Below are 24,601 nucleotides of genomic sequence, written 5' to 3' on the forward strand. Positions count from 1 at the left end.
GTCACCTCTCTGGTGGGAAAGGAGCCTGAGTTGGTGCGCGAGGTTGAGAAGTTCCGACTAGATATAGTTGGCCTCACCTCGACGCACGGCAAGGGCTCTGGAACCAGTCTTCTTGAGAGGGGTTGGACTCTCTACCACTCTGGAGTTGCCGATTGTGAGAGGCGACGAGCAGGGGTGGCAATTCTGGTTGCTCCCCGGCTCAGTGCCTGTGTATTGGAGTTTACCCCGGTGGATGAGAGGGTAGCCTCCCTTCGCCTTCGGGTGGGGGGACGGATCCTGACTGTTGTTTGTGCCTATGGTCCAAACAGCAGTTCAGCGTATCCACCCTTTTTGGAGTCCTTAGAGGGAGTGCTGGAGAGTGCTCCTTCTGGGGGCTCCCTCGTCCTCCTGGGTGACTTCAATGCTCACGTTGGCAATGACAGTGTGACCTGGAGAGGTGTGATTGGGAAGAACGGCCCCCCTGATCTGAACCCGAGTGGTGTTTTGTTATTGGACTTCTGTGCTCGTCTCAGATTGTCCATAACGAACACCTTGTTCAGACATAAAGGCGTCCACATGTGCACTTGGCACCAGAACGCCTTAGGCCGCAGATCGATGATCGACTTTGTGGTTGTGTCATCGGATTTGCGGCCGCATGTTCTGGACACTCGGGTGAAGAGAGGGGCGGAGCTGTCAACTGATCACCACCTGGTGGTGAGTTGGCTCCGATGGTGGGGAAGGATGCCGGACAGACCTGGCAGGCCCAAACGTGTTGTGAGGGTCTGCTGGGAACGCCTGGCAGAGTCCCCTGTCAGAAGGAGCTTCAACTCACGCCTCCGGGAGAGCTTTGACCATGTCCCAGGGGAGGCGGGGGACATTGAGTCCGAGTGGACCATGTTCCGTGCCTCCATTGTCGAGGCAGCTGACCGGTGTTGTGGCCGCAAGGTGGTTGGTGCCTGTCGTGGCGGCAATGCCCGAACCCGCTGGTGGACACCAGCGGTGAGGGATGCCGTCAAGCTGAAGAAGGAGTCGTATCGGGCCTTACTGGCCTGTGGGACTCCTGAGGCAGCAGATGGGTACCGGCGTGCCAAGCGGAGTGCAGCTACGGCGGTTGCCGAGGCAAAGACTCGGGCATGGGAAGAGTTCGGTGAGGCCATGGAGAACGACTTTCGGACGGCCTCGAAAAGGTTCTGGACCACCATCCGGCGTCTGAGGAGGGGGAAGCAGTGCACTGTCAACACTGTGTATAGTGGTGATGGTGTGCTGCTGACCTCAACTCGGGATGTTGTGGATCGGTGGAAGGAATACTTCGAGGACCTCCTCAATCCCACCAACACGCCTTCCAGTGAGGAAGTAGGGCCCGGGGACCTGGAGATGGGCTCTCGTATCTCCGGGGCTGAAGTTGCCGAGGTAGTTAAAAAACTCCTCGGTGGCAAGGCCCCGGGGGTGGATGAGATCCGCCCAGAGTCCCTTAAGGCTCTGGATGTTGTAGGGCTGTCGTGGTTGACTCGACTCTGCAACATCGCGTGGACATCGGGGGCAGTGCCGCTGGATTGGCAGACCGGGGTGGTAGTCCCTCTTTTTAAGAAGGGGGACCGGAGGGTGTGTTCCAACTATAGGGGGATCACACTCCTCAGCCTCCCTGGCAAGGTCTATTCAGGGGTACTGGAGAGGAGGGTCCGCCGGATAGTCGAACCTCGGATTCAGGAGGAGCAATGTGGTTTTCGTCCTGGGCGTGGAACAGTGGACCAGCTCTACACCCTCAGCAGGGTCTTCGAGGGTACATGGGAGTTTGCCCAACCAGTCCACATGTGTTTTGTGGACTTGGAGAAAGCATTCGACCGTGTCCCCCGGGGGGTCCTGTGGGGGGTCCTCCGAGAGTATGGGGTGTCGGGCCCGCTGATACGGGCTGTCCGCTCCCTGTACGATCGGTGCCAGAGTTTGGTCCGAATTGCTGGCAGTAAGTCGAACTCGTTTCCGGTGAGGGTTGGCCTCCGCCAGGGCTGCCCTTTGTCACCGATTCTGTTCATAATTTTTATGGACAGAATTTCTAGGTGCAGTCATGGTGTTGAGGGGATCCGGTTTGGTGACCTCAGGATCGCGTCTCTGCTTTTTGCGGATGATGTGGTCCTGTTGGCTTCATCGGCCCGTGACCTCCAACTATCACTGGATCGGTTCGCCGCCGCATGTGAAGCGGCTGGGATGAGAATCAGCACCTCCAAATCCGAGGCCATGGTTCTCAACCGGAAAAAGGTGGAGTGCCTTCTCCGGGTAAAGGAGGAGATCCTGCCCCAAGTGGAGGAGTTTAAGTACCTCGGGGTCTTGTTCACGAGTGAGGGAAGAATGGAGCGGGAGATCGACAGGCGGATCGGTGCGGCGTCCACAGTAATGCGGGCTCTGCACCGGTCCGTTGTGGTGAAGAGAGAGCTGAGCCGAAAGGCGAAGCTCTCGATTTACCGGTCGATCTTCGTTCCTACCCTCACCTATGGTCATGAGCTTTGGTAATGACCGAAAGAACAAGATCACGGGTACAAGCGGCTGAAATGAGCTTTCTCCGTAGGGTGGCTGGGCTCTCCCTTAGAGATAGGGTGAGAAGCTCTGCCATCCGGGAGGAGCTCGGAGTAGAGTCGCTGCTCCTCCGCGTTGAGAGGAGCCAGATGGGGTGGCTTGGGCATCTAGTCAGGATGCCCCCTGGACGCCTCCCTGGTGAGGTGTTCAGGGCATGTCCCTCCGGTAAGAGACCCCCGGGGAGACCCAGGACACGTTGGAGAGACTATGTCTCTCGACTGGCCTGGGAACGCCTGGGGATCCCTCCGGATGAGCTAGAGGAAGTAGCTGGGGAGAGGGAAGTCTGGGATTCTCTCCTTAGGCTGCTGCCCCCGCGACCCGACCCCGGATAAGCGGCAGAGAATGGATGGATGGATGGATGGATGGACAATTACAAGTGTGTGTGTGTGTGTGTGTGTGTGTGTGTGTGCCAAAATGGGTTTATTGAGTCTTCCTTCCAGACCACGTGACCGCGCGGGTCGCTGCGCATGCGTAAACCTCCAGTAGGTTACACGCGTTTATTTTCAGTCTTTCGGTAGGGGACGCGTAGTGACTGTAAACTGTGGGTGGTTGGGTCTTCCTCTGGTATTACGATGTTTTCTCCTCCGACGCCGGAGGAAAAAACTGACCGTTGTGTCCGGAAGACGGAGTTTTCGGGATTCGGCCGTGACATGTGAAATGTTGCTGCGTGCTTTGTCGGTGTCCGCAGTGGGCTGACTAAACCAGGTTAGCTTAGCAACTAGCCAGGCACATCGGGTAGCTATCGTTAGCTTTTCATTCTACAGTGCGTGTTTCTATATTTTAAGGCCGTTTGTTTAAACTCTGTGCTTTCGAAAACCCACAATAATATCAATAATATTAACCAATCTCTTTATCAGAGTGATATTTATTTGGCTGGAGCGACTTGGGGGACGTTAGATAGCTGCGTGTGGATGCTGGGCTATGCCGCGAATGATTTAGAAAAGATTTATTTTGATACCTATTGCGCTCAGATTAGTCACACTAAGAAAAACTTTGTGGAAATGCACTGCTGACATGCGCTAACGGTTAGGCTAGAAAGTCGCAACACACAAGAAGTATTGTTTAGGTTTTGGCTGACATGGCATCGAGCGGATACTTTGACCTGAGGGAGAAACTGAAATCCACCACTCCGCACAGAGATGAGAGGAAAAGCAAATACGTGGACAGCGCAAAAAACGGCAGTGGAAAGGGCCAGAAACGCAAGTTCCGAGAGTCCGACGGCGATGACTACGAGCACAGCGACGACAGCGTGGATCTCAGGGAGCAGGAGGCCCGCCTGGTGAGGGACAGCATCCTGCAGAAGAGCATCTTCTCACCGGAGCAGTGCGCCGCCATCGAGGAGAAGATCGACGACGTGGTTGCCCAAGCAGAGGCTGGACTTTACCGTGAGCATACCGTGGACAGGGCACCCCTCCGCAACAAGTACTTCTTCGGGGAGGGCTACACGTATGGGTCCCAGTTGGAGAAGCGTGGACCCGGTCAGGAGAGGCTGTACCGCAAAGGAGAAGTTGATGAGATCCCAAACTGGGTGCATGAACTGGTGATCAAGCCTCTTGTTTCCAATGGAGTGGTCCCGGATGGTTTTGTAAACAGCGCAGTCATCAATGATTATCAGCCCGGCGGCTGCATCGTGTCTCACGTCGATCCGCTGCACATCTTTGCAAGACCCATCGTCTCGGTGTCCTTCTTCAGCGACAGCGCTCTTTGCTTCGGGTGCCGCTTTCAGTTCAAACCCATCCGCGTGTCGGAGCCTGTGTTTGTCCTGCCCGTTAGAAGAGGGAGCGTGACAGTCCTCAGGTGACCGGCTGCATCTTTTGCAATGATATTGCGTAAACTTGTGTTTTTAATGTTGCTTTTGTGGACTAAAGGTCTTTTCTCTTTGCTAGTGGCTATGCTGCTGATGACATCACCCACTGCATCAGACCACAGGACATCAAGGAGCGTCGTGCAGTCATAATCCTCAGAAAGTGGGTTGGCGCACGTTCGGGTGTCTCACGTGATGTTGTGCTCTTTTGCCTCTGCTTGATTTTTGTTGTCATTTTGCAGAACCAGACCCGATGCTCCTCGGCTGGACTCACCTGACCACTGCTTGAGCTCATCTGCAGAAAGACCAGCTCCTCTGAAAGCCAAGCGATCTTATCGCAGAGCAGACCCGGATGCTGCTCACAGGTCTGCCAGAAGACGCAGTATATATTCAAGTTTAACAGGAAATGATCAGTGTCACACGATCGTAATTCAGTCACTTCCATATCACTGGTCTTTTGTGATGAGTAGAAGGCCGAGGAAGTCTGAATTCACTTGCGTTCGACTGTGTTTAAAAATGGATGCTTGTGACCTTAAATCCAAATGATGAGTTAGTCATCTTAAACTTGGTGCTTAGTAACTTCAGTGCCAGATTTCTTTAAACCTTACCCGGCTGGATTAAATGCCGTTAAACCTACAAATCGGAGCATATTATTTACACATGATCATTTTCTATTTGAAATTATCGAGGGTGGCTCCCCACCAGACGGAGACCTTTAATCAAGCCAGCTGGACCGAGATCAATTTGTACACAGCCCCACTTGTGTCAGGTCTGGGTTATTAGAAAACCAGTGAACTGGTGATGGCCTTTAAAGACCTGCACCCTTTCATATCAATCTGAAGGCGACCTGACATGCCTGTCCCACGCTTGAATTAGCAGCTTGGTCACTGTTGCGTAGAAGTCACCGTTGCAATCTCGCAGGGTCACACCTCATAATATTTCTGTCACTTTTTAACATGGCCCAGCTCTATAAATCCATCTGTGGAAAAAAGACATTTAATTTAAATTGGCGTCACTTGAAGTTTGAGCTGCGCTGCATGAAAAATGATTTTGAAACTGCGTCAGCGGTGTCACAGTGATCAACGGCTCAGTTATGTCAGACCTAACAGTAATTTAATCTGTGCTGCAGCCTTTTGAAAACAGATGGTTCTTCTTTCTGTTTAGACTTTTGATCACATGTAACTGAACTGCAACTGTGGCCCCCAGTAATGTTTCTCTTTGTTTAAAGAGGGTCTAAAGTTGAAAACCAAGGGTTCTTTTCAGGTGATGTACAATAAAAAAAAATTGCAGAATATTTACAGCTCCATTTTCCTCCATTAGGCCAAGGGTTCTTGAGATGGACAAAGAAGAGAACAGACACCCGTCAATGTCCCATCAACACCAACGCCACAGCATCGGCTCAGAGAACTACCGGAGGCGGGGTCAAGCGTCTGACAAACACCAGGATAGTTCAGGACGCAAAGTGAAAATGAGACGCCATTGAGCACCTTTCTGTGATAATTCTACACACTAAAACCTGTTCTTTTATGTATATTCTAACTCTTTGGACCAGTAATTTTGCTTACCCAACATCCATTCTGGTACAATAGCACAGTGATCTGATTTTGATATGTGTGGGTTATTTCAAGTTCATATTTGATTCTGGCGAATGAATTTGGTATCTGCAGCACTAGAGACTCAATGGTCAGGCTCCTGGAGGTCAACCTGTTTAGGTTCTCTAGTCATGTTTTATTTCTCTGTACCTAGTTTTTTGAAAATGGCAAATACTTTTTGTAACTGAGATGTACAGATTGCAAAAGGACTGATGTATGTAGGGATTTGTACAAAAGGAAACAAGCTGTAATCTAACTTCTTATAGTGTACAATGTTTGTATAGTCCTTGATTGAGGGGAACTTTTGTGCAGAATGAAAAATTTTGGGTTTTTTGCACCTACTTTGACCCCTGCCTTTCCTGTTCCATCCCAAATCTGGCCCCTCACAGTTAAAGCAGAGGACTCTGGCAGATGCGCTGCTATATGCGGAAGCATTTACCAAACACTTTTTAGAGTCCCAAAAGTGCCCTGCTCCTTACACTCCTGTCTAAATTTGTTTTATCTTATATAGAGGCAGCCATGTTACTGCTGTTCTGTATTAAATTTATTTCCATTTCACTGTTGTCTGTGTCATTGAGATCTTTCTTTAAGGAAACAGTCAAGATCTGCGTGGATGTGTGTGTAGAAAAGCAATTTGGTGTCGCAGTTTGCTGCGTAAACAAGGATAGGGTTCCTTACTTCCCCTTAGTCAGCTCTCTGGCAGAGATACTCAATAGCTCGCTGTTGGGTTAGTCTGGAGTTACACGTGAATAAAAATAACCTGGGTTCAGGGCAGAGACTGGTTACTAAAAACAGTTTTAATTAGTTCCTGTTTTTCGAGGCTATCACAGTTAAAATGTCAGGAGAAGTTTGAGATCTACCGAGCTGTGGAAGATCTGAAAATAATGGAGCATTTCCAATGGCAGCTTTAAAAAAAAAAATCACATTTCTGGCTTCAAAAGTGGCAGCTGTGTGAAATAAAACTAGATTTGTGAGCAGATAGACTCCTGGATACAACATCCCTGACAAGCTTGTTTTTGAGACATGAGTCATGAGACATGAAGACTTATTTTGTATCGCCTTCCTAAATCCAGAGTTCATAGTGTGAGACTATCAGACTTTTAATCTTTATATTGACAAACCAAACTCAGCAAGATATTTTAGGCGTATTATTTTAAAAAGATAAAAACTTTTTTTAAGAATTTTTTTAGAATAAACTTACTGTTAAGTCAATTTACTTTGTGTTCCAAATGTATGTAATACCTAAATCATTAAATTTATAGTATAAAGATAATAAGAGTGAACACAAGCCCAACGATAAAATAACCAGTTTTATAAATCATTTACGGTACTCTTTTGTGCAGCGTGTCCGGGCGCGTCCTGTGGGGGCGCTATACAACCATCGCATCCAATGCATACCGATAATTAAACAAAAAGAAGATAACGGGCCATCTCTATAGTACAGGTCCTCAATGATAAACTTTAGTTTTATGGATTGTCTTTAAAGGATGTTACAAATATCCTTACTAAATACAAATGGTGTTGATTTTCACATTTAGTGGTAAGTATTTTTTTTGAACGTCAAGTTTTAACTGTCACCTAAGGCTTATGTAGCCGACGAGCTGGTTAGCTCCACTGGCGTTAGCTGGACTTTACACTTGTTCGATTTCCTTTTGTGGCCTTTTAAAAAACCTACTGTCTTCGTATAATGGGTAGCTAAATATACGTGTTCATTCAAGTGCAGTTATTTTCTGGCTTTGGGGTAAAGTGCGTTAGAATGACACCTATACTGTTTTCCAGTTGCAGTAAATGCGTCGTGAGACTGTCATCAGTAAAACACCTTTTCCAGCCCACTAAGATGGAATGATCTGAATGAACTAGTAGAATTACAGTCTTGTGATTTTAAAATGTTTGAAACGGCCATTTGTTCCACTTGAGCAGTGACCATATTGCAGTGCCCTTGAGTATGAATTTGTTGTAACCAGGAAGACACAGGCATGGAGCAAGTTTATAAATAGAGCTGGTCTCCTTATTTGACATCCTGCACCCCTGACCAAGGACATGCTGTGTTGTCAAGTAGGCCAGCAAATTATATTGGCCTCTTTTAAGTAATGAATGTGTGTATCATAGTGATCTATCTGCTCCAGAACTAATTTCAATGTCACATGTTTATAAAATTAATATTTAGTCTCCACGATAACAGCTTATCTTTACCTTTGGTCATTAGTTCTTGTTGATGAGAGAATCCCCCTGCTGACATTCATGTTCTGGTATGTCACAGAAAAGTTGTAATTCATTAAAATTACTTTCAAATCATTTGAGGCCAAATGATTTTCTCTCATGTTATTGTGGTTGTAAACTAACTGGGATGTTGGTCCTTTTGGTTGACAAGAAGGCTTACATGAAAAATCCCTTCCCAAATATCCCTGTCTTTAAACTGCCTCTTTCACCACCTTTAAACAATCTCTTACACAACAGAACCAAATCTACAACCTTCGTGCTAATAAAAATAAGTGTTCTGTTTGTGTTAAACCTCAAACTGTTAATACATGTTGTTTGTGCAAATGTATGATAGCAGAAAAAACTGTTCTGTTGTTTTATTCTATTTTGTTTTGTGCTTCCTCTTGTGTAAAAATGTCATTTGATTGTGATGGTTCATGAGTTCTAGACCTGATTGAAGCTCCACAGAGAATCCGTTTTAGTCCTGTCTCATGATATTTTCTTCCCTTATGAATTCATGTATTCTACCTTTGTAAGGCTAAAAGTCAAGTCAAGGAAGCAATGAACTTCCAGAACACTCGCAGGAGAGGGGAAGATGGTGTTGCCATGGTTATCAACTTCCTCCTGTCAAATGCTCGGCTGGTTCTTGGAGTTGGGGGCGCTGCCATCCTAGGAATTGCTACATTGGCAGTGAAGCGGGTATGTAACAAACCACTATTTTCCCCCCAAATCAGAAAAACTGGTATGGTTGCTTTCATTGTATCTTACCATTATTTTACTATCTCTACCACATACGTATATTATCATCTCTTATACAATATTGATGTAAAAAAAAGTATTTTCCACATAGTTTGCAATAAAGGTAAGTTATAAAGATTGTCAACCTCACAATAGTGGGTGAAGGGCTGTAGGTTCTAATGCTCTCTTATGTTCAGCATAAAATAAAACCTTTATTTGGAGATGGGGCAGGACAGAGGTCACAAGGAATTTTAGGAAGATATGCTAGAACAAAAACAGCCCTTCCAGCAAATACCCAGTAACCTTCCAGGTCAGTCAAGTGTTAGACTGCCAGTTTAGATTTCAACTCAAATCTATTAAAGGTTTTAATCCAAACATGGCTCAGTCCAGAGGAAGTGCTGCAACAGCACTTGGAAGTGCCGCAGGTGCGGAATCGATGCGCTATTTTGTTTTTACACCAGCATTTCTTGGCTTTGGTCGATAGCAACATGTGTCTCGAATCAAACCATCCTGGTCTGAGGGGAATTACAATGGTTTGGGGAGTGCAGTGTTGTGCAATACAAATCTGACTGCGTGATTGTGTCGATGGGCTGCGGGCGTGAAGCTGATTGAGCGTGCAGGTCGAGCGGCTGATGATGAAAAAGTGGAGCAGAAGATCACTGAGAGCTGGGAGGAGTTGAGTCTGGTGTCTGCATCTCCCACACTCATCCAGAGGGAAATAGAGGGTGTAGTCATAAACCATGTTGCCAAGACAACTAAACAGCAGAAAGGTACTGCTGACACCTCATTACACACAGTTTGAGCAAAGTTGTATTACTTTACATTTCTAAATTATATACGTTTGTGTTAATCATCACTTTTTACTTGAAAACTGTTTTGACTCTTCCCTGATCAGCTGACCTGTGTCAACCTCAGAAGTCCTCCCTGGAGACAGAGTCCAACTGTGACTCAAAGCCCAAGAAGCTCCAGTTGTGTGCCCTCACGTTGCAGGTACGTCTGTCCTTTTCTCCTCTAGACTGCTGAAAGCGTAGATTAGGCTTTCAGCGTGAGCATGTTTTTATATAAGCACTTTATAAAACATGTTCAGCATGTTTTAGAAAGTGCTGTGCTTTGGGGCTACATATTGTTATGCACTAGTTAAGCTGCAGAGTCTCCCTGGAGCCCTGCATAATGATAAACAGTGTTTGTGCCGCCCTGATTGTGGACTCGCTGGATAGAAGTCAAGCATGAAGTGACTTTGCATCTGAACCACATTGTTCTGTACGGCTGCATGAAACAATCTTGCGAAGCAAATGCTTTAGAAACGCAAATGCATGCTTTGAAAATATGTGTAGCGTCATTCTTAGGGGAGATGTCATGTCATAAAATGCTTTTTAAGGAGTTTTAGTAAATTAGTTCATAAGAAAAACAACCCAATGTGGGCTGGGCGTGTACAAACTATGAAGTAAGTCATGTGAAAGCCATCACATCTTTTCCAACTCTTTCAGTTGTTTTGCTCTGATTCACTTTGACATTTTTCATCCCGTTAAGATCCTACTGCTATAATGCAGCAGCCACATTTGTGCTGCATTCCTATTGTAAATATATTGTTTTTGTTCTTAATGCATTTCATACATTGAGGTGCTAACATGACTCAGATGATTTAGCAAGGTTCATTATTTTGTGATATCAGGTTTGTTACAGTTTGCTGAGGTTTTTGACCAAAAACATTAAATGTTTCCTTACATCCAGATTATCTAAAAACAGCTCAGTACATTTTAAAGACATTTCAAAGCTTAAATAATTCTTACTTAACCCAAATATGACAGCTCCACAGCAGTTGGTTAACACGGATGAACTAAAAAGACTTTTCTTGCTTGTTTGAATTGTGTTTAGGACCGACTGCAGCAGTTCTATTGCACCAGGGCAGCGTTGGATCCACAGGAGGTCCAGAGGGCCCAGGCTCTGGCCCTGGACATCTGCACGGAGGTCCATGGCTTTCTGCACAGCCGTCACCCTGACATGCCCCTAGAGGAAATGAGCATCGGCGGTTCTCTTCTGGATAACCTGCAGGTAAAAACACCCTGCCTCGGTTCATTTCCTGGGTGATTAAAAACTTGGATGATGACTCAACTTACCTGTTCAGGTGATTTGCGCAGACCACGCCTGCCTGCTGGTGCCTCTGCAGCTGGAAGCCTCCCTGTGGCGTCTGGTCCCCGGTGAGGAGACGCTGCTAACACACCCACTGCACTGGATGGTGCGGAGGCTCAACATAGAGTATTTTCCAAGAGGACGCAGCTATTGGGACAGGTGATACCATGCTGATTAGAGGGCTGAAGACGGTCTGGTTCTGCTCAGTAAAAACACTCTCTCTCTGGCTGTCAGGTATCTGGTGGGCGGTTACCTGTCCTCAGAGGCTCTTGTTAATTGGTTCAATAAGGCTGTCATGGAAACTGTAAACTGGCCAACTATTGGCAGCTCTATGGACTGTCTTATTAGACCAGCACTGGGAGGATCAGACCTGAGGCTTGAGATCAGGTGAGTTTATTCATGAAGATCATGAAATTTGTTTTTAGGAATAAATTATTTTTAAATTTAGTATCTTTCTCGCCTTTTTTATGGTATAATCCTTTAGCCCACTCGACGAAAACGGGTCAGAAAGTGGAGATCAGCCTGTATTCGTCACTATCTTACCTCTGCTGCGGGAAGGGGACGTGGTTCTGACTGCGCAGCCTGAGCTCACCTCTCCCTGGGTCAACGCCTGGCACCTATCTCTGTATCCCTGGGAGACTCGGCGTTTGGTCGAGCTCGACGCCGCTGACAACGGATGCCGGATTAAGACGCTCAAAATCCTCAAGGCCGTGTGCCGTCTGAACCACGCGCTGCGGCCGATGGAAGCTGCCCCTTTGGTCAATCTGATCCTGCACCTGAGCGACCGTGAGAGCGACTGGTCCGACAGCAGCCTGGACGTGAGGTTTCAGCAGTGTATCACCGAGCTGATCGGCTACCTGGAACAAGGAGCGTTACACAGCCACTTCAAGCCTGCCGTTAACCTGCTCAACAGCCTGTCGGAGGACCAGGTGGATCAGATGGGCTTCATGCTTTACTGTGCTGTGTCGGAGCCTGAAATTCTGCTCGTGTAACGGGTCTGATCCAGGCTTTGATCTGTTCAGCAACCTCTTATTATCCCAGACATCTACGGAGAAGATGTTTTCCTGCTCTCCTCCTCTGCTGATGAAAGGCCGAGCTGACAGAACCCGGGGTGGGCTCGACACTGGAAGGAGCTGAAGGAAAACCCGAACTTAAAAAAAAAATCGTGCTGGGAAATTGGTAATCGACACGTTTTAGTATGTGCCTAATCACGTGATCAATAGGCTGCATGGCCTGAAAACATATGCCTGTACCCAAACATCAGAAGAGATTAGTTCTGGGGTGTAAATATTCTTCCATCTATGCAGAACGATCCAGTTGGGCTGGACCCAACTCAGTTTTGAGTGCATCCCATCCTGTTTAAAACCTCATCGACAGGCTGCCCAGACTCGAGGTAGCTTTCGATAAGATTTGACCAAATTTGGGTTAGATCTGACCGAGCGGACGTGAGCGAAGCGGTGCCTCAGAGCAGCAGCCGTCTGGAGGTGTACTGGTTAACATCATGCTGTCGTCCATTAAAACACCTCTGCTGTGTTCATGCTTGTAACCGAGCAACGGATCGCTGATGTGATAGATAACTCTTATCAGTAGCTTCGGCCCCGGTCGGAGTTTGCCTCATTTAACTCTTAGATGTATATATTTTATTATCATTGGGTTGAAGCGTTTGAGGTATTTCGGTTTCTGACGGCGAAAATTGTTTAGTTGGTTTATGCACTTACTTTTACATACAGAGTGAATGTGTGTGCTGGCCCGGTTGGTGCTTTTCTGAGGAGTAAAAGAACTTTTTTTTTCTGATTGAACAGGTAATCTGCAAATAAAGATAAAATATTTATATACATTATTGCTTATCCCTTTTTGCTTTAATTAAATAGCCTGAAATATTAGCCTCTTCATGCATTTTATTTTCATTGTTATAGACTTAATGGTGGTTAATAATAATCCTTTAAAGTGGCTCTAAAAGCACGAGATACATTCTAATATTTATAGCTGCCATGTAGAAAGACATGAATTTAAACCCATTATTCCCAGTATTAACACAGTCTTTTTTTTTTTTTTTAAAAAAAACTGAAATTCCTTGTTTTGTGCCATTATGGATATGGTTAGTAATAGTCTTGTGCTTACTGTTTCTGAGTTCACTTCACACTTCGGATTCAACATAAAGCTGGTTTTTCTTGAATTCAGGACAGAAAACGAATCTACCCGCAGCTTCCGGTTACCACGTGTTTTAGTCGAATTATAGTATTACTAACATCAACAAATCGGTCGTATTTATGTCTCCGTCTGGCTTAATCAACGTAGTAACTCATAATTTTATACAGGTTGATTTTGGCTCGTACTTGCTGCCTACACATTTTAGAATCAAACGGTATTTTTAGCTGGTGGATAACGAGAGTCTTTTATTTTGAAAGAGCGAGAGGAAATGAGTCGCGCTGATTCGAACTTAACTGAACGATTTTTTTTTTTCCTTCTATCGCCGCTGTCGCAACCGAAGCGCGCGTCGTTCGCGCATCGTCCGTCACATGGCCGCTGCTCGTCGGTGTCCTGAGAACACTTTTCCCGTCACGTATCCGTGACACCAGTGAGAGGCTCAAATCTGGCTTTCTTTTTCAAAAAGAGGAACACAAATCCCGGGACAAAGGTTGGTCAACCTTGTGACTGCTGCCCGCAGGGAACTTTCGTTTCTCGGATCAGGTCCGCAGCTTGTTTATGCGGCTGTCGGAGTCGCTCCCAAGGGGTCGGAATCGTCTTTCCTGACGCTCCAAACTATGAACTTTTGAGCGTCAACGGGAAAACTTTGCAACTCTGCACGTTGTTGCGGCGTCCTGTCAGTAAACAGCTGACTCACGGAGAGAACCGAGGCCGGGGGGCGGGCGGCCGACAGTCCGGGCGGCGGCACGGGCGATGTTCGCCTCCGCAGAGGAGGTGTAGTCCGAAGCCCCTCCGCCCCCCCAGGGCTCCAAGATGATCGGGTCACCGGACCTGCTGGCCTTCACCGGCGCTGAGGGGTTTGGAGAGGGAGAGGAGGATGAGGCGCAGAGTCTCCCCGAGGAGCTGTCGGTCCCTCTTCTCCCCCCATCCCAGCCCTGGAGCTCCTCCGCCCAGTTTGCCAGAGACTTCATACTGGTGGCCGAGTTCTCCGAACAGGTGATGGACTTTTAGCTGCTGCGGTACTCGGAGGGGTTTTAGAGTGATTTATTTACATGACTTTCCTTATTATTTTACCAGAATCAGATTTAAAAACAAAAAAACCCGTTTATTCGTGTCATTTTAATATTTATTTTTGTGACTTTTTTTCCGGTTTCAACTAAAGAAACAGGTGCAGAAAACTCGTGGGAACAGCCATTAACACCCTGTTAGACGTTCATTAGGAACTATGATTAATGTCTGGCAGCTGGCGCCAGTTAAGACTCCTTTTAGTAAAAACTAACCAGTTGCAGCTGTTTGAACCATCTGTTCACAGGAAATATGTTGGAACTCATTAAGAGATCGGAATATTACTGGAAAAACAAACTTTTTAGAGTAAAATGTACCTTTCCCATTACCCTTTATATGTGCAAACAAAGGTCCTGTTTTTGTCTTAGCTTAAAATAATTGAAATTAAAATTGTAAATGTAATAGATTAGAGATTTTAACAGGTGTTGGACTGCCCTACATGAAAAGATGTTTAAATATTTCCTGCAAATGATTGGTTCTCATTCTGCAGATATTTTCTATCATTTTGGTTACTAAGGTTTGAGTGATATTCTGGCACTTGCAGGTGGGACCCAAGCCCGTCCTGACCATCCCAGATGACCCCAGAGTCGTCGGATCTTTTGACCTCAACCACTTCTCCGTTCGCCTCATGTCCGTGGACTACCAGGCGTCCTGCCCCACCCCCGTCCCCCCTGCGTCCCCCGGGCCGCGTCTCAATTTCAGCGAAGACTCTCGGGTGATCCTGGGAGACTCGGCGGAGGACGCCTTCGCGTACGTACACCACATGACCCTGTATGACCTGGAGGCCCGTGGCATGGTGCGCCCGTTCTGCGTGGCGTACGTGTGCTCGGACCAGATGAAGCTGATGGAGAACTTCGGCGAACTTTCGAGCTGCTTCTCTCAGGCGTCCGACAGCCTGAAGACGGGGAACAGACAAGCGTTTTCTCTGGAGCTACAGAGAAAACTACATGAACTCGAGTAAGTTTGGTCTCCGTTGTCCATAAATCTGTTGGTGCCGTCTCAGAAGTTGTGGATCGTGGCTTTAAAAAGGATTTGGAGATATGATCCATCGAGTTCTGGATTCTAGAAAACGGGGACAAACTATCAGTTTCACTGAGGAACTATTTTCTGTCTGCGTCACCAAACAAAGAGAAGTGTGTGTTTAACACAGGTGACGGAACAGAAGAGACAAATATATCCCACCAAGACCAGTAGCCTCTTTCCTTCTGAGAAGGCAGGATATTTACGTGTAACCGTGGTGACGAGTGCAGATATGTGTAGGAAGTGAAAGTTAAAGGAGAAAAAAGCTGAGGGGGTAAACGTCTCTGGTCAAGTTGTTTTTTCTCTCCTGGGTTCCTGTAGAAACTGAAACTCTCCACCTTCTGCCTTTTTCAGGTTCACAAGGTTGACTCTGCTGGAGGAGACCGAACATCAGAACGTGGAAAACGGCTCCGCCGCGGCCGCAGGAAAAGGGGAGGAGCTGGAGGCTGTGGAGCATTTGATCTCCAATCACAGAGAGCTGCTCCGCCAGGTCACTTCCTACCCAAACAGGAAGTTGAAACAGCCTGACTTCCTGCCCTACGACACAACTGACTCTCTGACCGATCCGCTGCTGTTTCCCGATCCTTGTCACTCTCTCTCAAGCTCTGTCTCCGCCTCCTGGAAGTCCGGGCACCGCCTGAAGCATCTGCATGAGCTGTGCAACTCCTACTTCCTGTCACTGATGATGGAGCAGCTCGCCGACACCCTTGGGCGCCTCCGCGGTGACAGGAGCGTACTGCGAACCGCCCACGTCACGCGCGCGTTGTCCAGAAAACTCAGCCTGGTCAACTTCCTGTTTGAACTGTGCCCAGAGGACGAAGGCGAGCTACAGACCACCGAGGCGGAGATGGGGACGAAGAGCGGCGCCGACCTCTTTCAGTCGGACCCGATGAGTCTGGAATCGTTCCTCTCTTGTGTGGAGGAGATCCCCATCAAACTGGAGGCAGGAGAAGTAGCAAGACTCAGCCCTATGCACAGTGTCGCCATGGAGATGGCCAGCAGTGTCAGCAGCAGCGACAGTATCGAGGTGCTGGGGACTGAGAAGTCTTACAGGATGCAGCAGGTTGTAGCCACATCAAGCAGCAGAGGTACCTCAGAGTTACAGAGGAGGAGCTGGACCTCTCAGAGGGCAAACTTCTCCATAAAAAGGTGAGTTAAGGTCTCCTCTGTCCTCCACAGAAACTCCAGCCGGGACGGCGGACGCCTCGCACAGGCGACCTACCGCGGACGGCGGCGTCAGACGCGTGCGAGCGTACGCCAGAAGAGAAAACAGCGAGGACAGCATCGAGGTACTGAGCACCACCGAGTCCATCTTCCCTGATGACCTCACAGCCATCAGGGAGGAAGAGGCGGAGCAGCACCTCGGCCAGGAGAGTGAAGAGGAGGGGCCGAGAGTGCACGCAGAGGGGGCGCCGGACGCGACAGACCCCGGCGACGACGACGGAAGCAACGATCGTCTCGACACGCACGAGCCTCCGGAGCCGGCACCTGCTAATGGTGACGTCCTGAAAGGGGAGCAAATCGTCACGTGTGCAGAGAGCAGTCGGGTTCAGGAAGACGCAACCACGAGGCTGTCCAAAATATGGCGAGGTAGCGATTAATCATCACTTCTGGCTTCCTGTGGAAGCTTGTTGCTCATTTTGCTGATGTTGGAAGCAATGTTGCCTCCTACGTCTTCCAGGCGCAGCTCTGAAGTCGAGGCTCCAGTTGCCTGAGGGTCATCAGACGGGCTCTTCGACGCCCGACGTCCGTGTGAACTCTGCCGAGGCCGAGCGCTGGACCTCCCCCATCCTCCCTCTCAGACAGCTGAGCATCGACGAAGCCTCCGACCGCACCAGCTTCACCGGCTCCTCGGACCCACCCTCTCCCATCCAGTACGTCCACAGCAGCTCGCTCGTCTCTGATAGGAGGAAGAGGAGGAGGGCGGCGGTGCGCGCCCTCAGGTTCCTCAGACAGAACTCGTTCTCCCAGCATGCATTGTTCTGCCTCCTGAGCGGTCGGCCGTTAGTTGTCATCGGAGGGGAGGAGAACATGATCAGGAACCTGGTGGATGGTCTGAGTCTCTTCCTGCCTGCTCCCGGGCCCGATGGCAACGCCGTGATGGCATGTTTGAGCTCGCCGCTTCAGGTGACGGACCTGCTCACCTGGAGACTGATAGGCGTACACAGGTGTGTCTTCATGTTTCTTTCATTAGAAGACCAAAACACACTTCTGTATTAATCCGATCTTTTTTAAATCAGAACATCCTCCTCGTCGTCTGCCAGTATTCTCCACTCTCTGACCCGCTACAGTCGGTACTTGGCGCTGCTGGACCTGGACCAGAGGACGCTCCACTGCCCATCGTACTCCGGTTCTCTAATCAACAGGTTCGCCAACCCTCAGGCCAGAATCCAGCGCGGCATCACCTACCTGCTGCACCTGGAGAGCGGCCTGACCGCGCTGACCAATCAGGCGCTGCTGTACACTTTCTGCCGCGACCTGCAGCGCCTGAACACCGCCGGGGGAGAGGGCTCCGCTCTGGGGGATCACTTCCTGCTGGCGCGAGGTTACTGCGGCGACGACGTGAGCGTGATGCACTTCCTGTCCGACCTCATCAAGCAGCACCACGCGGGACGTGGGCCACCGTTTCTAAGGTTCTCCTACAGCTCGAGACAGCTGCACAGGAATACTCAGGGAACGTGACCACGCTAGAGCTGTTGCTGTGGACACGTCGAAGCACAAGGAAGCAGCCATTTTACCTGCACAGGGAACTTAAGTTGCTTTTGCACCAGTAGCTAACTGGTACTCATGCTGCTGTTCTACATATACTATGAAAGATTTCATAGTGGAGGTTGCCGTCTGAAACTTGGAGTTTAGAGGTTAGGATGGGAGACGTCCGTCCAGAGCCTGAAGCTCAGGTGCATCTGAAAGAGCAACTCTAATGAGGACATATCGTAACCTCCAGGTTTAGCCAGCACGTCTGGCAGAATCAATCCTGGTAATTTGAGATTGTAAAGAAATAAAACTGTTGGTCTAGTTAGCGCTCCCTCTTGTACGTCCGTCTCCTGGCTCAGGTCATGGAGGTCACAACCAACATCCCATCCTGAGAGGTGAAGGGTCCTGATACGGGACAGGGGGCAGAAACAGCTGAGCTACTTCTCTTTATACCAAATATGCAAACAAGTAAAATATGAGCAGAAAACTACTACTCAGGTTTTCAATCTGTGTCTTTGCCATCATTGATACGGATGGTGATGGTGAATATTTAGGTCTTCATGGTACCGTTTTCCCTGGGTTTACACTCCTGCATTTAGTTTACATTCTGAATTTGTGTATTTGATTTGAAAGTCAGTCGTTTACAGTCAGATTCAAAATGAAGCAAAACTACAGAATGCCATTCAAAGTGGTTTATTGTCCCCTTTTAAAAAACTGTAATGCAAATAAAATGGTAATTTTATGCATATATTTATACACGTTAGTTTAGACAGTTGAGGCAAAACAGTGAAAAGAAATCAACTCTGCTGACATCAACACCTGGTCCATCCAGGTAAATCCTGATGTCTGTCCAAAACAACCCCCCCAAAAAAATCCGTCCTCGTTACCACCACCGCCATCAGCAAGCATCGCATGATTCCAAGGCACGTTGGTGAGATCAGACCCAGCTGCAACCACCAAAGAGTCATTAAAACTCAATTAAAAGAAAATTAATTACTGGCTTTAACAACACAGGCACCAATTAGCTGAGGTAAAACTTACTGTGCGGTCATTTGTGCAAAAGAAGCCATTAATGGGAGACGCAAATCAGCCCTGCAGGAAGAAATAACCATGCCGACAACAGTGATTAACATCCTGTTAGACGTTCATTAGGAACTATGATGAATGTCTGGCAGGTGGCGCCAGTTAAGACTGCTTTTAATAAAAACTAACCAGATGCAGCTGTTTGAATCATCTAATCTTCACAGGAAATATGTTAGAACTCATTAACAGATGGATATATTACTGGCAAAACAAACTTTTTAAAGTAAAATGTACCTAAAAAGAAGTCTCCCAAACATGTGCAAACAATAACACAGTTCTGTCATAAACCGTTTTGCTGTTGTGTTCCAAACTTCAAAGGTCCTGAAGTCAAACAGCTGTTTTAAATTACACTTGTAACTGTAATAGTTCAGAGATTTCAACAGGTACTGGACTGCCCGACATGAAAGGTTCTTTAACACACTCACGACATGTGAGCCTTCCTTATCAGTCAAGTACGAATCACTGGTCCTGGAAGTTTTTCTAAGGCCAGCGGTGCAAAAGGGAATTAAGAAACTGCAAAAAACATCCACCACCTGCAAGAGAAGGAGACATGTGACGCTGAATGGTTGCTTTACATCGACAATGGTTTGTTTCGTCTTCACTGAAACATTCCATTGTAAAAACATGTTACTGGTGGTGGTAGCTCAGTCTGATGGCAACTGGGCTGAGAAGCAGAGGGTTCTTGGTTCAAACCCCAGTGCAGACAAAACAAAGGTCTTCCAGTAAGAGGAGAGGGTGCAGAACACCACATAAAGCACCCATGAGCAAACCCCAAATGCTCACATAGGGCCCTACAATGAACCAGCAACTCATCCAGGGGTATACCATGTGTAGCCAAGATGAAATAATTTCTGTTCCAAAGATTGTCTGCATGTTGCTCCACTATCTATACATTTTAATACAAGTGGATTCATTATGCATTTGTTGGCTGGCTGGGCAGAAGGGCTTTCAGTTACTGTAATCCTCCATCTTCGCCGCTAGATGGCGGTAAAGACGTGCTGCAGGCTCACAATAATGATGTGCATTTCACATATTTCCACTAGATGCCCACAATTCAACAAATCTTGTTATATTTGCTACAGGTTTATGGTGTGTTGTACTTGAACCATGTGAATATTTTGCACTGAAAATGGAGGGCTGAATGTACAATAAAGAGCATTTACTCACCTTTGGTGATTTTGAGTTCCTGTCTGATGTCCTGCAAGAAGGAGCCCAGATGCTCTGCTCCAAATGGCAGGTCCCCCCACAGCCACTGAAGAGCCCACAAGTTCCCCTTAAAGGCAGAAATGTTACTAGACAAAATCCAAAATATTCATCTAATGCGATATCATTCAGACACCGTGACGTGCTAAAGGAGCAGGGGACAAACCTGAAATGTACTGAGCACAGGAAGAACTGGTCTGAGAGGAAACTCTACGATTCTAAACCCTAATGCTCCCGTTACCAACAGCAGCAAGGCCTGATCTGGGTACTCCTGTAAACAAAAATAGAGCTTTAGATTTGAAACTGTAGAAGAAGACCACAATGGGTGTACCTCCAGAAAGGGCCGTGGGATCTGTATGTGTAGCTGGATCTGCTCGAGCAGGATTGCATTCACAGAATCCTTGGCTTCCTTAAATACAGTCAAGAGAGGGAATTAAAGCGACGGTAAGTTATGAAAATAAAAGATTTGAATTTCAAGCCTTGAACAGGTACATACGAGCAGGAACTTTGGGCTGGGGGCTGGGAGAGCAACGCCTGAGGCACCCAGGCTGTTGACCACTGTGAGTAAACTGGTCCAACACTGCGACTGAAGCGCAGTTACGCAATCAGTACAACAAAACATGCTGATCTGGATGCACGCAGTAAAGGCTTCTAAACGCTTCAGGATTCAGCGACTTAACATGCACCTACATCAGCGTAGACAGCAGGGCAGCATCTGTGAACCTTGAGGGCAAACTTCACCAACAGTTCACGCTTCAGAGGGACAGCACCTGCAGAGAGTTTCACCTTTAACATAAAATCTGCATTTGGATTTAAAAAAAAACCACAAACGATAAACTCAGGGACCTTTAATAGGCTCCCACACTGCATCAGAGCGGCAGAGGTGAAAAGGATGACTGGCGATGATGCTCTGTGGCGCCGTTGCCGATTTAAAGATATAAAAATAAATTAGGAAGAGTTGCGGAGTGAAGCGGGAAGCTGGGGCATTCACTGCTGGGAGGAAACCTATCAGAGCGGATGAGAAGTCCCCCGCCAAACACATGAAGAAGGGGATAAGGTCCCGTAACTGCTGGAGGCTGCTGGGGAAGAAAGATTGAACATTCCAATCAGCAAAAGTTGGAAACGTCACTTTCTATTCCAGTTTTTGTGGTGAGAATCATTCTATATGAAAAATGATTGTTGTAATACACATGCACAATTATCTGCACACTCACAATGCAGCCTCAGCAGACTGGACGACTCGCAGGTATCGACACAACTCCCTGTACCTGCAGACAGCACAAACACAAGCGGGTCGGTTTTAGAAGCTCTTGTTGGAACAAATGTGGCCTCATGCAGTTGTTTTTATTTGGACCTCTTTTGTCGCTGCAGTAATTCGCTTCTCAGAAAAATGACAGACATGTCTTCGGCCAGGACGTCCTTCTTTTTCCCTTCTTTTCGGACGCCCGAAATATTTTGCCCCTTCAGCACCGACACCAGCAAAATATCAGTCCAGGGACGGACACACAGGCTGAATCACACAAGCCAAAACAACGCAAGAAGTGTTAATGCTGCAGTCTCATACTGACCTGTCAACCAGAGTGCAACGTTGTAAATCAAAGACTCCAAATGATGTACATTTTAATTTTTTTGTACATGGGCTGAAGCACAATGTGTGCCCGCATGAGAGAAGGGGGTAAGTGAGCGTGTGCTTGTTCCGGGGGCCTCCTTTTTTTATGAAGTTGACTGCCTGTTGTTGTTTGTGTTTGCTCTTATGTTGTTTTGTTATATAGTGTAATAGTGATGTGAGTATTTCTGGCCTGTCTACATGTATATGTTGGACATCAGACATGTACGACCACATGGATTTCCTCACTGGGGATAATAAGGTTACCATATATAAGATAATAAAGTAATATTAATCATAAATTTTTAACCCTTGTGAGCAAAGTGACACTGAAGCAAAAGCTGTTCCTCTGACACACAGATAAACACATACCTGTTCCTGAAGTTCTTCAGCTCAATAGGTAAAGGAAACCGCCTGTAAAAATCCTGTATTTTTTGTCTGAACTCTGGGGTGAAATCGGCCATCACCAGCTGCCTCTGCAGCGACGATATGACCCTGGAAATAAAAAGGTGCTCATGAAAGTACAAATCAAAGCAACGAGACACAAGATTGCTGACGCCTGTACGTTTACCTATGAAGTAAGCACGCCTTGGCTTTATTAACATCAGCCACGGGGGACGGTAACATCAGACTACTGTAAAACACAAAAAGACATTAATTAGACATTAGACATTAATTAGACATGCTACGTATTGTGTTTGCGTACCCCGGACAGCTGACATGTCGGATAAACACCTCTGCGGCTCCGAGTCTCAAGATGGCGGCAGCTCGGTCATTCTGTTTATCAGCTTCATAGAGGAATGATGACACAAGTTCATACACGGGTGTGTAGCTGCATGACAGGAAGGTTTGGTGAAAAATGGCATCGCGTAACCTTGAGACCCGGAGTCATCGAACTCGTCACTCACTCGTGAATAAGGCGTTTTTGATGTTGAGCGTTTGGTCCATATTCCATCAGCGACTGTCCCCTCAGGAATATAGAAAACTGTACAAATGCCTCTTTTTTGAAGATCAGCAGCATTTTCTCTACAAAAGATCAAGGCAAATTTAAACATGCAACAACAGCCTTCATGATGTGGGCAAGATGCCCCTGGAGGCTCCAAATTACTGTAGGGTACCTGCACGACGCAGATGCTCGTCCACTTCAGACACGGTGAGGTTGAAAGCCTGCAGATCTCCCAGCACCGTGCTGTCCCTGAGGTTGCTCCAGTAGGTGCTTCTCTTGTGGCTGTTGCAGTGGCAGATGCCACCCTGACACCACAATACACACTGGGGGATACACAACGTTAATACAGCACTGAGGGTTTAAAAAAATAATCAAATGAACTGATTCTTTTGGGGACATCGAAGTGACTGATCACATACTGATGATGCCAGCTTGTCACAGATGTAGCAGAAGCACTGATCACAAATGAGCTGATTACCAGCCAAGGGGGCATCAGTGGCACGATCTTCAGCACTGAACAACAGCCCAGAAGACTTATTAAATGGACTGTTTCTTTTTCTGTAAAAGGTGTGTTTGGCAATATTCTTACGTAAAAGGATGAATGGGGCAGTCGTAGCGTGCGTGAGGCAACACCTCAGCACGACGGGAGAATGTGACCACCAGGTCTTCTTCCAACGTGCTGGGAGTTAAAGCAGTGTCTGAAACACAGGTCAGTGTTTACAACGTAGTAATAACACAACAGACACCGGTGGGTGACTAGAGTAAATCCAAATGTTACCAGTCTCTCTACTGTCTTCTGGCTCCACGATGTAAACTGAGGATTCATCACACGCTACGTCATTTTCAGGGGCTTCATCTTCATCATCGCTGAGGATGATGACTTCTATATCGTTTGCTGTTGTACCCATTAGAGGCCTAATGCATAAAATAAAGACTATCAGTGTAAATGTATCATACAGGCTTCGCAGTGGCTTTTTATGGTTGAGGCCTTCCTCTTTGAAAAAGCTTATTATCACTAATTCTGTAGTTCCAGTTATTATCCTAGACAGACAAATTATCATACTTAGAGGGTCCTCTAATTATTAGGTTAATATTTTTGTTATGCTGCTATGGGTCGAGGCTGCTGGGATCCAGAATCATGATCACCTGAAAGACCTCCGTCACCCTGCTGGGTCATGGGTCTGGGCTGACCCACTCAACTCTACCGGCAGTTTATTATAATTAATATATTTCTATGATCATTGCCTATTCTCGCCTATATCTGTCCTGCCACTTCTCCTCTCTCTTTACCCAGCCGGCCATAAGCAGGAGGGTCCCCCTATAGGAGCCTGGTCCTGCTCAAGGTTTATTCCTGTTAAAGGGGTTTTTCCTTGCCACTGTTGCTTGTTGGGGGTCAGGCCCTGGGATTCTGTAAAGCGCCTAGAAACAATTTTGAGTGTAACAGACGCTATATAAATAAAGATTGATTGATTGATTAAGGCCTTCGCTCCATAGATCAGGAGTAAGAGAACTACCATCTTATGCGAGTATAAACCAAACGCTTGATTTGCTATTTCAGACGATTTCTAGCTTTCACCACGACAGAAAGTAGGACGGTAAAGGTTTTGATATTGAAGAATTCATTGCTCAAAAGTTGATTGAAATACAATAAAAGTAACGAGGATAACATGACATTTCTTACCTTTACTGTCTTGTCTAAAGCAGGTAAATGAATTGTTTTTGGCGCCGTTGGTCTTTACTATACGTAACCGGATGTTGTGTCTTCTTCGCCGCTTTCCTCATTAGGGCTATTCATCCTGCTAGCGCCCCTTAGTGGACGTAGAAAA

General features: G+C 47.1%; 4 protein-coding genes across 6 annotated transcripts; 3 read left to right on the plus strand and 1 right to left on the minus strand.

Annotated features, from left to right (window-relative positions):
• Positions 1 to 3,020: 3,020 nt before the first annotated feature.
• Positions 3,021 to 6,501, plus strand: alkbh5 (alkB homolog 5, RNA demethylase). The gene is made up of 4 exons (XM_057034874.1): positions 3,021 to 4,344; positions 4,434 to 4,514; positions 4,594 to 4,716; positions 5,672 to 6,501. The coding sequence occupies exons 1-4, from the start codon at positions 3,626 to 3,628 to the stop codon at positions 5,832 to 5,834; spliced, it is 1,086 nt and encodes a 361-aa protein (XP_056890854.1). The 5' UTR covers positions 3,021 to 3,625; the 3' UTR covers positions 5,835 to 6,501.
• Positions 6,502 to 7,347: 846 nt separating this feature from the next.
• On the plus strand, positions 7,348 to 12,857 carry mief2 (mitochondrial elongation factor 2). The gene is made up of 8 exons (XM_057034846.1): positions 7,348 to 7,483; positions 8,680 to 8,841; positions 9,485 to 9,650; positions 9,776 to 9,870; positions 10,756 to 10,932; positions 11,006 to 11,169; positions 11,245 to 11,397; positions 11,495 to 12,857. Exons 2-8 carry the CDS (start codon positions 8,704 to 8,706, stop codon positions 12,000 to 12,002), a joined length of 1,401 nt encoding a protein of 466 aa, XP_056890826.1. The 5' UTR covers positions 7,348 to 7,483; positions 8,680 to 8,703; the 3' UTR covers positions 12,003 to 12,857.
• Positions 12,858 to 13,488: 631 nt separating this feature from the next.
• Positions 13,489 to 20,187, plus strand: LOC130526811 (guanine nucleotide exchange protein SMCR8-like). Its single transcript, XM_057034760.1, has 6 exons — positions 13,489 to 14,154; positions 14,768 to 15,180; positions 15,598 to 16,331; positions 16,423 to 16,833; positions 16,925 to 17,411; positions 17,484 to 20,187. Exons 1-6 carry the CDS (start codon positions 13,972 to 13,974, stop codon positions 17,923 to 17,925), a joined length of 2,670 nt encoding a protein of 889 aa, XP_056890740.1. The 5' UTR covers positions 13,489 to 13,971; the 3' UTR covers positions 17,926 to 20,187.
• zgc:112980 (uncharacterized protein LOC503706 homolog) lies at positions 18,615 to 24,546 on the minus strand. Of its 3 annotated transcripts, XR_008950866.1 has the most exons (20): positions 24,457 to 24,546; positions 23,554 to 23,690; positions 23,365 to 23,473; positions 23,195 to 23,288; positions 22,948 to 23,098; positions 22,738 to 22,855; positions 22,536 to 22,661; positions 22,401 to 22,463; positions 22,202 to 22,324; positions 21,578 to 21,733; positions 21,438 to 21,491; positions 21,070 to 21,302; positions 20,914 to 20,993; positions 20,720 to 20,809; positions 20,555 to 20,632; positions 20,390 to 20,494; positions 20,188 to 20,293; positions 19,446 to 19,553; positions 18,979 to 19,029; positions 18,615 to 18,884 (listed from the first exon to the last, which is right to left on the minus strand). XR_008950866.1 is itself a non-coding variant. In XM_057034797.1 (18 exons), the coding sequence occupies exons 2-18, from the start codon at positions 23,681 to 23,683 to the stop codon at positions 19,501 to 19,503; spliced, it is 1,866 nt and encodes a 621-aa protein (XP_056890777.1). In that variant the 5' UTR covers positions 23,684 to 23,690; positions 24,457 to 24,546; the 3' UTR covers positions 18,615 to 19,500. The 3 variants fall into 3 exon arrangements, 2 of the variants coding, with proteins under 2 accessions (XP_056890777.1, XP_056890776.1); XM_057034797.1 differs by having other exon boundaries at positions 18,615 to 19,553; positions 21,070 to 21,299; XM_057034796.1 differs by having other exon boundaries at positions 18,615 to 19,553.
• Positions 24,547 to 24,601: the final 55 nt, after the last annotated feature.

Source organism: Takifugu flavidus, chromosome 6 (genome assembly GCF_003711565.1).
Source record: "Takifugu flavidus isolate HTHZ2018 chromosome 6, ASM371156v2, whole genome shotgun sequence".
Classification (NCBI taxonomy): Eukaryota; Metazoa; Chordata; class Actinopteri; order Tetraodontiformes; family Tetraodontidae; genus Takifugu; species Takifugu flavidus.

Bases quoted from the DNA above. Each gene is read 5' to 3' on its own strand.
- alkbh5 (XM_057034874.1), top strand. From the start codon at position 3,626: ATGGCATCGAGCGGATACTTTGACCTGAGGGAGAAACTGAAATCCACC. The intron at 4,345-4,433 runs GTGACCGGCTGC...TCTCTTTGCTAG, and splicing joins GGGAGCGTGACAGTCCTCAG to TGGCTATGCTGCTGATGACA. The intron at 4,515-4,593 runs GTGGGTTGGCGC...GTCATTTTGCAG, and splicing joins GCAGTCATAATCCTCAGAAA to AACCAGACCCGATGCTCCTC.
- mief2 (XM_057034846.1), top strand. From the start codon at position 8,704: ATGAACTTCCAGAACACTCGCAGGAGAGGGGAAGATGGTGTTGCCATG. The intron at 9,651-9,775 runs GTACTGCTGACA...TTCCCTGATCAG, and splicing joins GACAACTAAACAGCAGAAAG to CTGACCTGTGTCAACCTCAG. The intron at 11,170-11,244 runs GTGATACCATGC...TCTGGCTGTCAG, and splicing joins GGACGCAGCTATTGGGACAG to GTATCTGGTGGGCGGTTACC.
- LOC130526811 (XM_057034760.1), top strand. From the start codon at position 13,972: ATGATCGGGTCACCGGACCTGCTGGCCTTCACCGGCGCTGAGGGGTTT. The intron at 14,155-14,767 runs GTGATGGACTTT...TGGCACTTGCAG, and splicing joins TGGCCGAGTTCTCCGAACAG to GTGGGACCCAAGCCCGTCCT. The intron at 16,332-16,422 runs GTACCTCAGAGT...TGTCCTCCACAG, and splicing joins AGCCACATCAAGCAGCAGAG to AAACTCCAGCCGGGACGGCG.
- zgc:112980 (XM_057034796.1), bottom strand. From the start codon at position 23,683: ATGGGTACAACAGCAAACGATATAGAAGTCATCATCCTCAGCGATGAT. The intron at 21,492-21,577 runs GTCCAAATAAAA...TGCTGTCTGCAG, and splicing joins TTACTGCAGCGACAAAAGAG to GTACAGGGAGTTGTGTCGAT. The intron at 21,303-21,437 runs GTGAGTGTGCAG...TTTCTTCCCCAG, and splicing joins CAGTCTGCTGAGGCTGCATT to CAGCCTCCAGCAGTTACGGG.